The 14,586-nt window shown below is 44.2% G+C and overlaps 1 protein-coding gene across 1 annotated transcript; it reads left to right on the forward strand.

Moving 5' to 3' along the window:
• Positions 1-1,654: 1,654 nt before the first annotated feature.
• LOC306758290 (gamma-interferon-inducible lysosomal thiol reductase-like) lies at positions 1,655-5,045 on the forward strand. The gene is made up of 7 exons (XM_079243573.1): positions 1,655-1,826; positions 2,841-3,029; positions 3,100-3,174; positions 3,282-3,368; positions 3,461-3,613; positions 4,708-4,776; positions 4,910-5,045. The coding sequence occupies exons 1-7, from the start codon at positions 1,686-1,688 to the stop codon at positions 4,973-4,975; spliced, it is 780 nt and encodes a 259-aa protein (XP_079099699.1). The 5' UTR covers positions 1,655-1,685; the 3' UTR covers positions 4,976-5,045.
• Positions 5,046-14,586: the final 9,541 nt, after the last annotated feature.

Raw genomic sequence — 14,586 nt, forward strand, 5'->3', positions numbered from 1 at the left:
AGTGAAGCTGAAATTTCACTTATTCTTATATTTACTTTTCAGTATTTTAATGCAGAACTGAGAGTCAATGTTTTCACTTGTTCTTAAGTTGACGTTTTGGGTATTTTCTTTAGTATTTTCTGCATCTTTTTCAATGTTTGTTTTTTCACGTATGGCGTTCCAATGTCCACTGTAGTGGACACATGATATCTTAAAAACAAAAACTTATTTTTTTAAAAAAAACAAAAAACCTTTTCATTGTCCTTATTACCTTTAAATTAACCAGGAAAGTTAATAAAATTAGTTATTGCACAACAATTTTTTCCTGGTAGTCAGGAGGTTAGATTGGTAAAGAATTTAGAAAAATCTGTTTATGTGACCTTTGCATTACAGGAGTAAAGTTCCTTGTAGGAATATCTAAACCGCGTATTTATCTCTTTGGATTAGTGATCCGCTGACCAGATTTAGATTTTATTCTATGAATGGCTTGGTTAACTCTTTCCCCTGTAAGTTGGTTAGCCAGGAATTTCTCTGGCTTGTCACCAAGCTCAAAATGTTTTCGCTCGACTAACCTGTTTATTCCTTTGTATTCATACTTTAGTTTTAAAATCTTGTTACAATCAGGTGGTGAGAGAGAGGATTTGTATGTCTCTTCAAGTATGGAAAGTATTCTCTCAATTTCCTGAAGACGACAATTAAGTTCCTTTTTTCTTAGCGGAGTCAAAAGAAATCATATGACCTCCCATCACTGGTCTCCCATCGAGTGGAATCAGACACTTCTCCATTATCATTTATGGCATCTGTGCAGTCATATACGCCATGAGTGGTCTTCAAGAAGGCTGGAGTTAAAACGCCGGTTATGTTGTGGTTTAGACAGAGTCATTTTAAGCATAAGATAAACTGGACTATGATCAGATATTGTTATGTTATGGTAAGTGGAGTTGTCAACCCCAGAAAGTAATTCAGAAGAATAAAGAAATAGTCAGTTCTATTATAAGATCTATGAATATGTGAGTAAAATGAAGTCTTTATCAGTAGAGGGAAGCAATCTCCAAATCTCCACCAACTATCTAGTTGTAATCAGATCATTTAAGGTTTGGACGGAGGCTGTGACAGGAGGTGGTTTTATAGAAAATCTAAGATCGGATCAAGATAACTATTAAAGTCGCCTGCAACAATAACATTAGGGGTAAAAGGTGGTATCAAATGAAATACTTTGTGAAAGAAACTGGGATTATCTTCATTTGGACAATATAAGTTCAGTAACGTTACTGGGAGCGAATTTACATTTCCAGATATCAAATATCTACCGTATGGGTCTGCTGTCATGCAGTCGAGATGGGATTTAATTTAATGTTCATATTACTGTGCGCTTTAAGGCATTTTTGTCTTCTAGATTTGAATCAGACTCAGAGAAGTTTATTAATTTCATTCATACGCGACAGAAAAGTTGTTAAAACATTTAGAAGCCCAATACCAGTGTTTGTAAACTTTACTAATGGTGAAAAACCAGACGAAACGCCTTCAGGGAGAGGTTTCTGTTTTTTAGATCATCTGCTGGATACAGATGACGTCATCTCGGCAGCCAATCAGAAAATCGGACGCCTGCACGCGGAAGCTGCAGCTGTATTTAAACTGATTCCCAACTCTGCGGCCGACAGAAACGTCTGGGAGGAGTTGGACCACAGACCAAGCTGGAGAAGAAGATGATGAAGATGGAGATGAAGGTCCTGTTGCTGCTAGTTTTCTCTGCCTGCTTTCTGACCGCGCGCGGCGCCTCCTCTTCCTCATGTAACCTTCCTCCTGCCCGGTGGTGTTCGTCCCTGGAAACAGCTGCTCGGTGCGGGGTGAGTTCCTCTGGAAAACAGCTGGAAAATGTCAAACAGCTGGAAAGTTAGCTTAACTTTACCACAAACAGTCACGTGTCTGTAGACGGAATGACGCGACTTTATTTTCCCCAGAGAGAAACTCACTTTCTGTCATAAACTCCACACTAAATTATTATTATTATTATTATTATTATTGTTGTTGTTGTTGTTGTTGTTGTTGTTATTATTATTATGTGGAGAAAGTCAGCTAAACTTTCAGCTTGTTTGTTTGTTGTTTTTGGAATCACTTTGAGGAAAAAGCTGTGATTTACTGCAGGGGAAAATAACGAGTAGTACCAGGAAGTAAAACTCCAAATTCCTCTTTTTCACACCACCATAATGTCATATACTACTAGTTCTCCCAATATACCACTAACCGCTTAATCCAATTCAGGGTCAACATACTATTACTTTACCAAATATACTACTAGTTTACTCAATATACTAGCAGTTTACCTAATATACCACTAACCACGTAATCCATTTCAGGGTTATTATACTACTAGTTTACCTAATATACTACTAGTTTATTTAACTATCAGTTTACCTAATATACTACTAGTTCATTTAATAACTGTTAGTTTACTTAATATACTACTAGTTTACTTAACATACAACTAATTTATCTAATTTTCTATTTTTGAATATATAGTTGTATGTGTTTATATATAGATATACATGCATATTTGTGTGTAATATATGTATGTATGTATGTGTGTGTGTGTATGTGTGTGTATATATATATATATATATATATATATATATATATATATACATATATATGAAGGTAACGGTGTGTTTATGATGTGTCAGCATCAGGAGGCGTAAACATGACCAGAATAAATAAAGTGTGACGTGCACGTACGTGCATGGAAGGACTCGTCTGCAGGACATATGAGGGGACGTCTCATAGTGTGACACGGTGTGGATGGGATTTCTGTGCATCCGGGACGGAGGATGTGGATCAGAAGCTGAGTCTGGTCTCTGGTTCAGGTCCTGAAACAGTGTCTGGAGTCGGATTTCCTCAGGTCCCGGCAGACATCAGAACCAGTCCAGGTGGCTCTTTACTACGAGAGTCTGTGTCCTGGATGCAGAGGGTTCCTCACCGGGATGCTGTTCCCCACCTGGGTCCTCCTGAACCAGATCATGTCCGTGACCCTGGTTCCCTACGGCAACGCCCAGGTGAGTAAGGACCAGGATACTGCGATGACGCCGCCGAATCGTAGCTTCATCCTGCTGCTGTCTGTTCCAGGAGAAGCCGGACGGACAGAAGTACACCTACGAGTGCCAGCATGGAAAACAAGAGTGCCTGGGGAACATGATCGAGGTAACGATGTTGTGAAGTTGCGTCTTATCTCGTCCAATCAGCATCAGGGACGATGTTTGTTGTCTTCCTTCCATGTGAGATCTGATCAGCGGTCCTGTTCTTCCCAGACTTGCATCCTGAACATGACCGACGCGGCGTTCCCAATCATCTTCTGCATGGAATCCTCCTCTGACGTCATTGGATCAGCTGAGAGTGTGAGTGGTGTGTGTGTGTGTGTGTGTGCACGCACGTGTACGTGCTCATCTGGTGTGCTTCTCCCTGTTGATGCGTCCTTTCCTCCGCTCAGTGTGTGAAGCTGTACGCTCCCGAGCTCAGCATGGACAAGGTGATGAGCTGCATGAACGGAGATCAGGGGATCCAGCTGATGCACCAGAACGCCATGGCAACCAGAGCTCTGAAGCCTCCACACCAGTATGTTCCCTGGGTGACCATTAACGGGGTAAGTCGTCATCGCCATCAGAACTCTGTGATGGTCATGTGACCCTCCAGCTGGTCTACGGAGGTTTTCCAGCGTTTCTATCCGTCCAGGAGGTTTACAATCCAGACACAACATGTAGTGTTTATTCCGAGACTCTAGATGGTAAATCCACCATTATTTATCACATCTTCATCACCATCACTACCATGTTGCTAAGAGACCTCTATTTTCACCTGGACATGATGATGAAGACACTTCCTGTCAGACTTTCCACCAATCAGAGAGCTTAAACTGACGGTAACGTCCAATCAGGAGCAGCCAAAGATCAACAAGTGATGAGAAAAGAGTGGAGGTGGTGATGGAGATGAGTGGTAGCAGAACAACAGCCGGTTCCTATGACGACGGTTCGTTGTGTAAAACGATGATCCACAAAGATATTTAATGTACAGGTACACGTCAGAAAAGTAGAATATCATGAAAAAGTTCAATATTTTCCGTCACGTATTTCAGAATGTGAAACCCAGATATTATATAGATATTATATCAATATATAGATATTATATAGATATATAGATATTATATCAATATATAGATATTATATCAATATATAGATATTATGTAGATATATAGATATTATATAGATATATAGATATTATATAGATATATAGATATTATGTAGATATATAGATATTATATAGATATATAGATATTATGTAGATATATAGATATTATATAGATATATAGATATTATGTAGATATATAGATATTATATAGATATATAGATATTATATAGATATATAGATATTATGTAGATATAGATATTATATAGATATATAGACATTATATAGATATATAAATATTATGTAGATATATAGATATTATATAGATATTAAATAGATATATAGATATTATATAGATATATAGATATTATATAGATATATAGATATTATATAGATATATAGATATTATATAAATTTATTACACATAGAGTGAAACATTCTGAACCAGAAATTCTGAATGTTTAGAATTTACTGAGAAGAGATTTTATTTTAGCTATACTGGGATGAATATGCAGACGCAGACTTCATCACCTCTCTGCTCTTCTGGTCTTACAGGAGCACACGGAGGACCTGCAGGACAAAGCCATGTCTTCTCTCTTCACCTTGGTCTGCAGCCTGTATAAGGTACGCTTCTCCGGTCGGTGCTGCACCTCCAGGTTTCACTCCGCAGCCTCTAACAGGCTCTTCTTCTTCTTCTTCTTCTTCCTCTTCTTCTTCTTCTTCTTCTTCCTCTTCTTCCTCTTCTTCTTCTTTAAAGGGTCCGAAGCCTGAAGTCTGTGGAGGGACTCCGAAGCAACACTACAGAAGTTACTGCAACCAGTAGTGAGGAGCAGAACCCGCCTCAGGACCGCCTCAGGACCGGATCATGACCGGATCAGGACCAACTGTGCCTTTAAAACTACAGACACTGTGGAATGTTTAAATTTCTGTATTTTTCTTTGTGATTTCCTGCATAATGTCTGTAAAACCCGACAGAAAATAAAGTTTTTCTTGCACTTTTAACGTTTGCGTCGCGTCATGTCTCCTTCCCTCCACTAGATGGCGCCACATCTCATAGATCATGTTGACCCAGTTTCTGTTGAGCAGGGCTCCTCAAACCTGGTCCTGGAGGGTCCTGCAGGTTTTAGGTGTTTCCTGCTCCAACAAGCCGGATTTACAGAAGATTCGTGCACTTGCTTGTGAAGTTCTGCAGGATGAATCTGTTGAAGCAGGAAACCCTGCAGGATGCCGGACCTCCAGACCAGGTCCCATGCAGTCTTTGTCCAGCCTGAGTCTCCTGCTCTGAGTCCAACATCTCCAGCTTTGGTTGGCGGTTGACAAACTGCAGACAAGTGGAGCTGAAGGAGTTGTTGCAGACATGGGCTGTGTTTGGTTTGTAAACGATGGCCTGATGTGGGTGTGCATCCGCAAGATTCTGCTCAAACTGAAACTAGTTAAAAAGGCCAAACTGACTGCTGGGGAGGAAATAAAAAACCAAATGAACGACTAGTTTAATCAGAGGCGTGATCTGCCCGGTCCAACCAGAAGGTCTGGAAGTATGAGGTCCAGAGATGCGGCCATCAGATAGACACACATGACTGATGGCCTGTCATGCAGGCTGCTCTGCTCTGCAGGACTTCCTTCTCTTTATGCTCCTCTTTCAGCAGATCAGCGGCCTGATCGGGTTCCCGTCAGCAGGAAGTGCAGAAGAAGGTTTGTGAGGAGCAGACTGAAGAGGCGGGGAGATGTTTCCATACTGACAACCCTTCTATCTCATCTTAAATGTGGTTCCTGTACCCTCCTCCCTGGCATTTCCTTCCCAGCTGATACAGCAGCTGAAAGTATGAGGAGGAATAACTCGTCAAAGTTTTTCGACTTCAGCGAGGTAAGACTCTGAATCCAGAGAAATGTTTTTACTTATTCCTCTGCTTGCTGTCAGCGACTCCAGCCTCCTGGTGGCTCTTCTGTCCTGACCTGAAGTTATAAACAGGTTAAGTCGCCGTCCTGGTCGGAGAAGGTGGGAGCAGGAGGCAGCTTTTCATGGAAAGGTGAGGCATCCAGGCAGATGGAGCGATAGGGTCATGAGATGCAGCAGAAAACAAGGAGTCTTATCTGTATCTGCTCAACGCTGACGCTGAAAGAGAGATGATGCCCCAGAGCCAAATCCCCAGCACCGTCCGTCTCTGAAAACCCTTTCTGTTGGCGCTGAGGCGACGATGAGGCTCTCGCAGAAACTCCCATCAGGGAAAAGCTTCTAAAAATAATCCTGAGTAGCTTCCAACAAAGCTGCTCCCAGTTTTTACCTTTAAATCTCCGCTAACTGCATGTCTTAATCACGGTTTTCATGTCAGATCGCTGATTATCACACTTCCTCCTGCTGATATTCTCATTTTCCCTGTTGTTTTAAAACCTTAAACCTTGATTTATCACTAAATACTGTACAACAAGGGTGTCAAACATATGGTCCGGGGGCCAAAACGGGTCCGCCAGGAGGTCCAGTCTGGTCCGCAGGATGAAGCAGAGGGATGACTGTAACAATGAGTCAATGACACTGATCCAAAATGCTAATTTAGTCTAAAAATCAATAAAATATTATTAATAAAAATGCACTTTTATTTTTAACAAAGCTGTTTTTGGAGTTTAACAATCATGTTTCCAAATTATGACTCATCTGTCTTTGTTGTAATTTATTTATTTTTAATTTAAATGAATTCATTTCAATGTCTGAACTCAGGAATGAAAAAGTTAAATGATATTTTAGTTGCTTGTAGGGATTTATTTATGAATGGGAGGATTTGTTCCATAACCTGATATCATGTCATATCAGTCAGTGGATGTTAAATTACATCGCAAACATCCAATCAGCATCCGTTAAAGCGATGTATCACGATCAAACCGGTGATTTACACCACCGGGGGATAACTGCACGATTTCATGTTGATGAGTTAGAAAGGCTGAATAAAATATTCAAGTAAATAAAATAAATATATGTAAAATTTAACATTTAACAAAATATAAACATTCATTTATTACAAACGCATAAAAAATTATCTAATTTTATAGATAAAAAGAATTTCATAGAAAACATTTTATGAATTAAGAACTTCTAAAATTTAAGCTTCTAAAACTTATATATAAAAAAAAGCTAAAATCTTATAAATATACATGTGTACTTATAAAAACAGATTTAAAAGACATGTCTATTTAATCCTGGTTAGAGGAGCATTTTATTAAATATAAAATATGAATAAAACAAGTTAACGTGTTATTGAGGAAAAAATAGTTTCATGTCTTCATGGTATTTTTTTAAAGTGGAACTATTCTGTGCATTTCAGGCTAACTTATTTTTATTTCTGAGACCAGAAGGGCTGGGATTGATGGAGTTATTGTCACAAATGGCTTTATTTACTTCAGACCGACCCTCTCCGTAGGCTGTCAGATCAGCCTGCGGGCAAAACGAGTGGATTGAGACTCTTCCGCATTAAGCCCCGCCTCCCGCCACTGCACTACATCGGGAGCGCGCACCGCAACTGCTTTCACCGTCATTGTAACATCTCATAAACAGAAGGATTAGGCTCATATGAACTCAATAAAAAAACAAACTACAATGTCAACACATAGCATACAGCCCTACATGTTGGAACCTGAATCAGAGCCTGAAAACGAAGTGGAAAACAGCAACCCACAGCAACGAATGCAGCAGGATGTCTCTCTTTGGTAAACTCACCAGCCATCGTTGGAAATAACTTTATCCCACGTTTTCCACCCTCCTGATGTATTTGTACATGCCCTTGTTAACCAGTAGAAGGTAACCAATCACCGAACCTTATCCCCCGGGACGTCACAAGGATTTCCAAGTAGAAAAAACTCTAAAACCACGCGTTTTTCGTCGCCATGGAAACCGAACGGAGAGCGTGCTGGAACTCAAACTCAAACTCAAACATGCGTTTAGGTGATAAAAAAACAGTGCCGTTCACATGTCTGATGAGGATTCAACACTGTAATACAGTAGAAAGCTCAGAAAACTCCAAATACCATCATAGCACCACTTTAAATAAATGGAAACATGTTGATTTACTGCTAAACGGAGGAATTTGTTGGATTTGCATCGTTCGTAAATACCTGCAACGTTTTGTGCCGTGGGAGTGAACGGGATTTTTAAAATCCTGCCTGCTTGGAAACCTGCTTTCACCTGGAAGCTTCATTCAGAGTTTAAACCCATCATGAAAGATGAAATCTTACCTGACTGGAAAGAAATCTTAGAGTCGTTTACGGGTTTGACGCAATCGCAGGTTACGTTTTAGGAAAAATCTGGAAATTACCAAAGATCCCTCCGCACTAAATCTGACACAAAAAATCATCTAAACATTTCTGAAACAAGTTTTTCACACCAGTGTTTTCACAGGACTTTCACAAATTATATGAAAATGTCAGAAATAATGTCGGCTTAAAAAGCATCTGGTGTGTGGAGGAACTGCGACTTCCAGACTTCCAGCTAACGTCCTCCAGGAGAGTTTTTAACGGTTGTTTTGATATGAAATCTTCTACGTTCTGTTAGACAGCTCATATTTCCGTACAACTGCCGTTCCATTAGTAGCACTGAGATATCGTATTGATGAAGGGATCAATGCTTTTCTGATAAAATAATAATTTGTATTATTATGTACAAGGCTGTGAGAGACCTCTCTTCTGGGACCTTAAAACACGCAAAGAAACAAAACCGCGACATCTTTGCACAACACTGTGTCATCATCACTGCAGTGGCCCGGGGATGGCCCCCAATGGTGGCCCCCGATGGTGGCCCCCGATGGTGAGCCCCTGGTTTTAGATGGGGTTTAAGATGCATGTCCAGAAGGTCAAGAAATAAAACATGTTTCACAAACCCCTTCATTCATTTTAGATCCTCGCAGATCTGCCAGAAACAAGAAAAGAGAAAGCCCCGCCCAAAGTGCCGCCCTAAACCCTGCCCTAAGCTCCGCCTTCCCCTGCTGCAGGCTGCGTCTGATTGGTCACGTGCTGGGACTATGTCCTGAACGTGCACATCAGCTGTTTTCTTCATATAAACAGGCAGAAACGGTAAACAAACTAAAGTATTTAGTCTGGAAATAACATCAACACCAGACATCCAGCCGTACGTGTTCGAGCTGGAATCGGACCGAAAACCAGAGAGAACAATTTAGCAACCTGCAGCAGCGACTCCAGCAGAATGTATCTGTTTGGTAAATACTGGCTTTCCAGCTGCAGTCAGAAATAACGTCGTTTTTCACTCGTTTTTTATGACGGTAAACGTCCCTGTTGTCATGTTTCCATGTGGCAAACGTACCACGATGCCGTCTATATCTACATCTATTGTTCCACGCAGCTCATCACAGGGATGTTCCAGCCGGATCAAAACAGAACCAACATTTCTGGGTACTTTGGTTTTACTTCCAGCTTGTGTTTCAGGATCTAACACTGAGCAGGGAAGGTGGGCGGGGCTTTCACGGGATCAATCACGGGAACGCCCCCGGAACGTCACTTAAATCTTTTAGAAGAAACTCTCTAAAACCAGACTTTACATCGCCATGGAAACTGCATCTAGACATGTTAAAAAACTCAAACATATGTTTATGTGATAAAAATGGCGCCGCTCGCTTGTCTGATGAGTATTAAACTCTGTAAAAAGCTCAGAAAACCCCACATGGCATCACACTTTAAGGTTAAGTTTTCCACAAGGTTTCTGAGAAATAGGGATGTACTGACTCCACATCCGTTCAAACCGAGTACAGGTACTTACATTTGAGTATTCAGTGCTGATATGAGCACTGATAAGTCTCAGTACAGTGGCCAAGGCTGGATTATCCAATGGGCATTATGGGCACAGGCCCAAGGGCCGACAACCATTAGGGGCCCACGTCGGGCAAACACCAGCAGTTTGGACATGAAACAAACTCTACATAAAAGCCAGATAGTTCCACCACAGTGTCCAGTGTGTTGCTACTGGTACCGTTGGCTGAGAGATGTTAGAAATGTGGTTTCACACAGAATCATTTACACTTTTCACAATGTTATGGTGTGGAACGGGGCCCCTGGAGCACTCTGGGCCCAGGGCTCTGTGCACTTTTAACCCGGCCCTGATAGTGGCGAGGAGTGGACCAGATGGTGACTGACAGGTTAATGTGTCTGCATCATGTTTCCTCCTCTGAAGCTGGAAACTGCCAGAAACTTGCGAAACAAGCAGGATAAAGTGGTTTTGATGGATCCGTGACCCCTTCCTGCCTAAAACCAGCTTCTTCTGCCGACAGCCTGGTCTAGTCAGTGTAAGGACTACTGGATGTTCTGATTGGATCAGCTGCAGCAGAACGTTGTTGGACGGAACCATATTTTGGTGCACTGTGTGTGTGTGTGTGTGTGTGTGCGTGTGTGCACGTGACTTGTGTGTATGGCAGCTCCAGGATGAGTCGGACCTTGTTGGGGGCCGTTGGCGCTGAGTCGTGTGCATCAAACATGAGATGTGTGGCGTGAGAGTAGCGACCGGGGTGGAAGTGAGGGCTTGTAACGCGACCAGGATGAACCGTCTCACCTCAGTTCTGTCCTGGTTTGTCCCCCCCCCCCCGTCCCCCCCGTCCCCCCGTCCAGAGACAGTGGGACTCTTCTGAGCAGGCCTCAAGCAGCGAGCCCGTCCAGGACCCGGAGATCCGATGTGCTGTGAAGAGGCTCTTCTCAGGCACCCTGCAGCTGCCCCGACTCTCCTGCAGACCCTCCATCCAGGACGGCCCCATAGACGGCTCCGGGGCCCCGTCTGAGGCCCCTGCTGCCCGCCCCCTCATACACTCCCGGAGCCTGGGGACCCTGACCAGCTGCGTCTCCAAAGCCTTGTGAGTCCAGATCATCATGTTTTCATTCATTCCATTTTCATCTTTGTTTATTTCAAGCTTAATGTAAATAAAAACAAAACAACAACAAAGTAAATAAATTAAATGAGCAAAATGACGGATTAGAATAATAATATAGTGATGATATGAGAATTTCTCCAAATTATTACAAACATAATACATCAGGTAGTTCATGTGTGTGTGTGTGTGTGTGTGTAATTAAAATTCTTTAGAATTGTATTATAATGCTTTTTAATCTTTTTTAGCACATTTAAGAGATATTTTTTATTTCTTATTTTCATTTCTAAGAAATGTTTGTCGCAGGAAGAATGTGACCGAACCGTCTCCACGTCACCGTGGTGATTGTTGTCATAACAACATTTTAAGCTGCACGTTGTAGATTTATGCTTTACAGTCTGCGTGTGTGTGTGTGTGTGTGTGTGTATACGGTCACGTGTGTTTGTGTATGTGTGTGTAGGAGTGTGTGCACCAACAGCATGGTGTTTCCAGCACGTATTGAGGGAACCAGCCTGACCAGTCTGGGTAGATCCTGCAAAGGGATCAGATCTGAACTGCGTTCAGGTCGTCGCAAACGTGACGTCCAGGAGCAGCTGGGTGGAAATTTTACCTGATTGGCTCAAAGATTCCCTGGATGTGATCACAGATCCCTGAAACCGGACCAAACTGGTCTTTGATCATCCTGAATGTTACAAGCCTTATTGGAGGATCTATGTGGACTACAGAGTTTACATCAGGACTACCGTAGACCTGATCGCCCTGCAGGTCTGCGTCAGGACTACCGTAGACCTGATCGCCCTGCAGGCCTGCGTCAGGACTACCGTAGACCTGATCGCCCTGCAGGCCTGCGTCAGGACTACCGTAGACCTGATCGCCCTGCAGGCCTGCGTCAGGACTACCGTAGACCTGATCGCCCTGCAGGTCTGCGTCAGGACTACCGTAGACCTGATCGCCCTGCAGGCCTGCGTCAGGACTACCGTAGACCTGATCGCCCTGCAGGCCTGCGTCAGGACTACCGTAGACCTGATCGCCCTGCAGGTCTGCGTCAGGACTACCGTAGACCTGATCGCCCTGCAGGCCTGCGTCAGGACTACCGTAGACCTGATCGCCCTGCAGGCCTGCGTCAGGACTACCGTAGACCTGATCGCCTGAACTTCCTATATTTACATAAAGTTCAGCTTTATTCATACAGTTTCACTTCACAACCTTTCTATCAACCCATTCATTCGTCCTTCCATCCGTCCATCTGTCTGTCTGTCTGTCCGTCCATCCATTCATCCGTCCATCTGTCTGTCTGTCTGTCTGTCCGTCCATCTGTCTGTCTGTCTGTCCGTCCATCTGTCCATCCATCCATTCATCCGTCCATCTGTCTGTCTGTCTGTCCGTCCATCTGTCCGTCTGTCTGTCTGTCCATTCATCCGTCCATCCGTCCATCTGTCTGTCTGTCCATCCATCCGTCCATCTGTCCATCTGTCTGTCTGTCCATTCATCCGTCCATCTGTCTGTCTGTCTGTCTGTCCATCTGTCCATCCATCCGTCCATCCATCCATCTGTCCATCCATCTGTCCATCCATCCGTCCATCCATCCGTCCATCCGTTTAGAAGCCGGCGGCTGTGACTGAGTGAAAGCGATGGAGGGCCTGCTCAGCATCAGCAGAAACTGAGCTGGTTTACTTTCTCTCGTATCTTCAGCTCCACGACACATTAAAGCTCTTTGTTATGTTGTCATACATGTTCCCAGTAGTCCCAGTAGTCCCAGTAGTCCCAGCATTCCCAGCAGTCCGTGTTCTTCCTGACCTGTGCCTCTTTAACGTGTTTTTGAACACACGGACATGTCAGGACATCCTAGAGTCTGAACTGGGAGGTCTAAGAGCTACTCTAACCAGCCGTCAGAACAAATTAAACTTTCCAAAGAACCTCCTGAGACGGATCTCAGAGTCCAAAAATAACCTAATAAACATTCATCATATTCCGTCTGCAGAGACAATCCCTCGTCAGTCATCAAAAAGACGTCTCATGGGGGACAAAAGCAACCACAACCCTCCTCTCGCTTCATACTGAGTGGAGCTGTGAGAGGGAGTACTCTGATTACTAAATCCACAGAAAGGAGAACTTCACCTGACGGTTTCCATGGTGACTCGGCTGACAGAATGGTTTTCATGGTGAAATATATGATTTCTAAATGATGAGGCGTCGGCATCCTGATGAACTGGAGCAACCTTTATCTGCAGCCTGCAGGGGTGTTACCACAGGAATGTACACTTCGTTCCCGCCTCCATACTTGGATGTGCGAGAAGCTCACCTCCGCCACGTTGTCCACATGACTGGAATGATGAGGAGCTTCAAGGCCAGGACTGGTCTGGTCTGGTCTGGTCTGGTCTGGGTCCAGAGTTAGCTTCATGTGTACGGCGAGGAGCGTCGTCAGTGCTGAGAGGAGCTCAGAATAAACCTTATGGGACGTTCCAGCTGATGCAGGGAAACTTTTCCCAACCATGAGACTAACAGGACCAGCTCTACCTGCTCCAGCCTGGTTTGGCCTGGTTTTACCTGGCTCTACCTGCTCCAGCCTGGTTTGGCCTGGTTTTACCTGGCTCTACCTGCTCCAGCCTGGTTTGGCCTGGTTTTACCTGGCTCTACCTGCTCCAGCCTGGTTTGGCCTGGTTTTACCTGGCTCTACCTGCTCCAGCCTAATTTGGCCTGGTTTTACCTGGCTCTACCTGGTCCAGCCTAATTTGGCCTGATTCAGGAGATGGGTTTGAAGCTGGTAGAACTCCTGCAGCCGGTTCAGGATCTTTGTCACGCTGCTCTTTCTGCTGGAAATGGTCTCTGCCGACTGGGTCCAGTTAGTCCAGTGGGCTCTGCCGGCTGGGTCCAGTTAGTCCAGTGGGCTCTGCCGGCTGGGTCCAGTTAGTCCAGTGGGCTCTGCCGGCTGGGTCCAGTTAGTCCAGTGGGCTCTGCCGGCTGGGTCCAGTTAGTCCAGTGGGCTCTGCCGACTGGGTCCAGTTAGTCCAGTGGGCTCTGCCGGCTGGGTCCAGTTAGTCCAGTGGGCTCTGCCGGCTGGGTCCAGTTAGTCCAGTGGGCTCTGCCGACTGGGTCCAGTTAGTCCAGTGGGCTCTGCCGGCTGGGTCCAGTTAGTCCAGTGGGCTCTGCCGGCTGGGTCCAGTTAGTCCAGTGGGCTCTGCCGGCTGGGTCCAGTTAGTCCAGTGGGCTCTGCCGGCTGGGTCCAGTTAGTCCAGTGGGCTCTGCCGACTGGGTCCAGTTAGTCCAGTGGGTACGTTAACTGGAAAGACATTCCCGCTGGACGTGTTCAACAGTCAGAAGGTTCTGGTAAAGTTCTGTGTTGCACAATGTATCCCACCTTCCTTCTTACGGACAAACTTACAGGAAAATACAGCAAATGAAGAAACTTGCTGATTATTTTATGGAACTTATGGAAACATCTGCTGTCGTCTGGAACCAGCGGTTCCGATGAGCCGACTGATGCACTGGTCTGCAGCTGCATCTCTCAGCTCCTTCCAGACACTTTGGAGCATCTTGTGTTCTGTTCTGTCTGCTTTATTTCATCCCTCCATCCGCCAGCTGC

Source organism: Telmatherina bonti (assembly GCF_933228915.1).
Source record: "Telmatherina bonti genome assembly, chromosome: 7".
Lineage (NCBI taxonomy): Eukaryota > Metazoa > Chordata > Actinopteri > Atheriniformes > Telmatherinidae > Telmatherina > Telmatherina bonti.

What these genes read in the sequence shown, in the direction of transcription:
- LOC306758290 (XM_079243573.1), top strand. Translation starts at nt 1,686, where the DNA reads ATGATGAAGATGGAGATGAAGGTCCTGTTGCTGCTAGTTTTCTCTGCC. An exon ending in GCCTGGGGAACATGATCGAG is followed by an intron (nt 3,175 to 3,281) that starts GTAACGATGTTG and finishes TGTTCTTCCCAG; the next exon opens with ACTTGCATCCTGAACATGAC. An exon ending in TCATTGGATCAGCTGAGAGT is followed by an intron (nt 3,369 to 3,460) that starts GTGAGTGGTGTG and finishes TCCTCCGCTCAG; the next exon opens with TGTGTGAAGCTGTACGCTCC.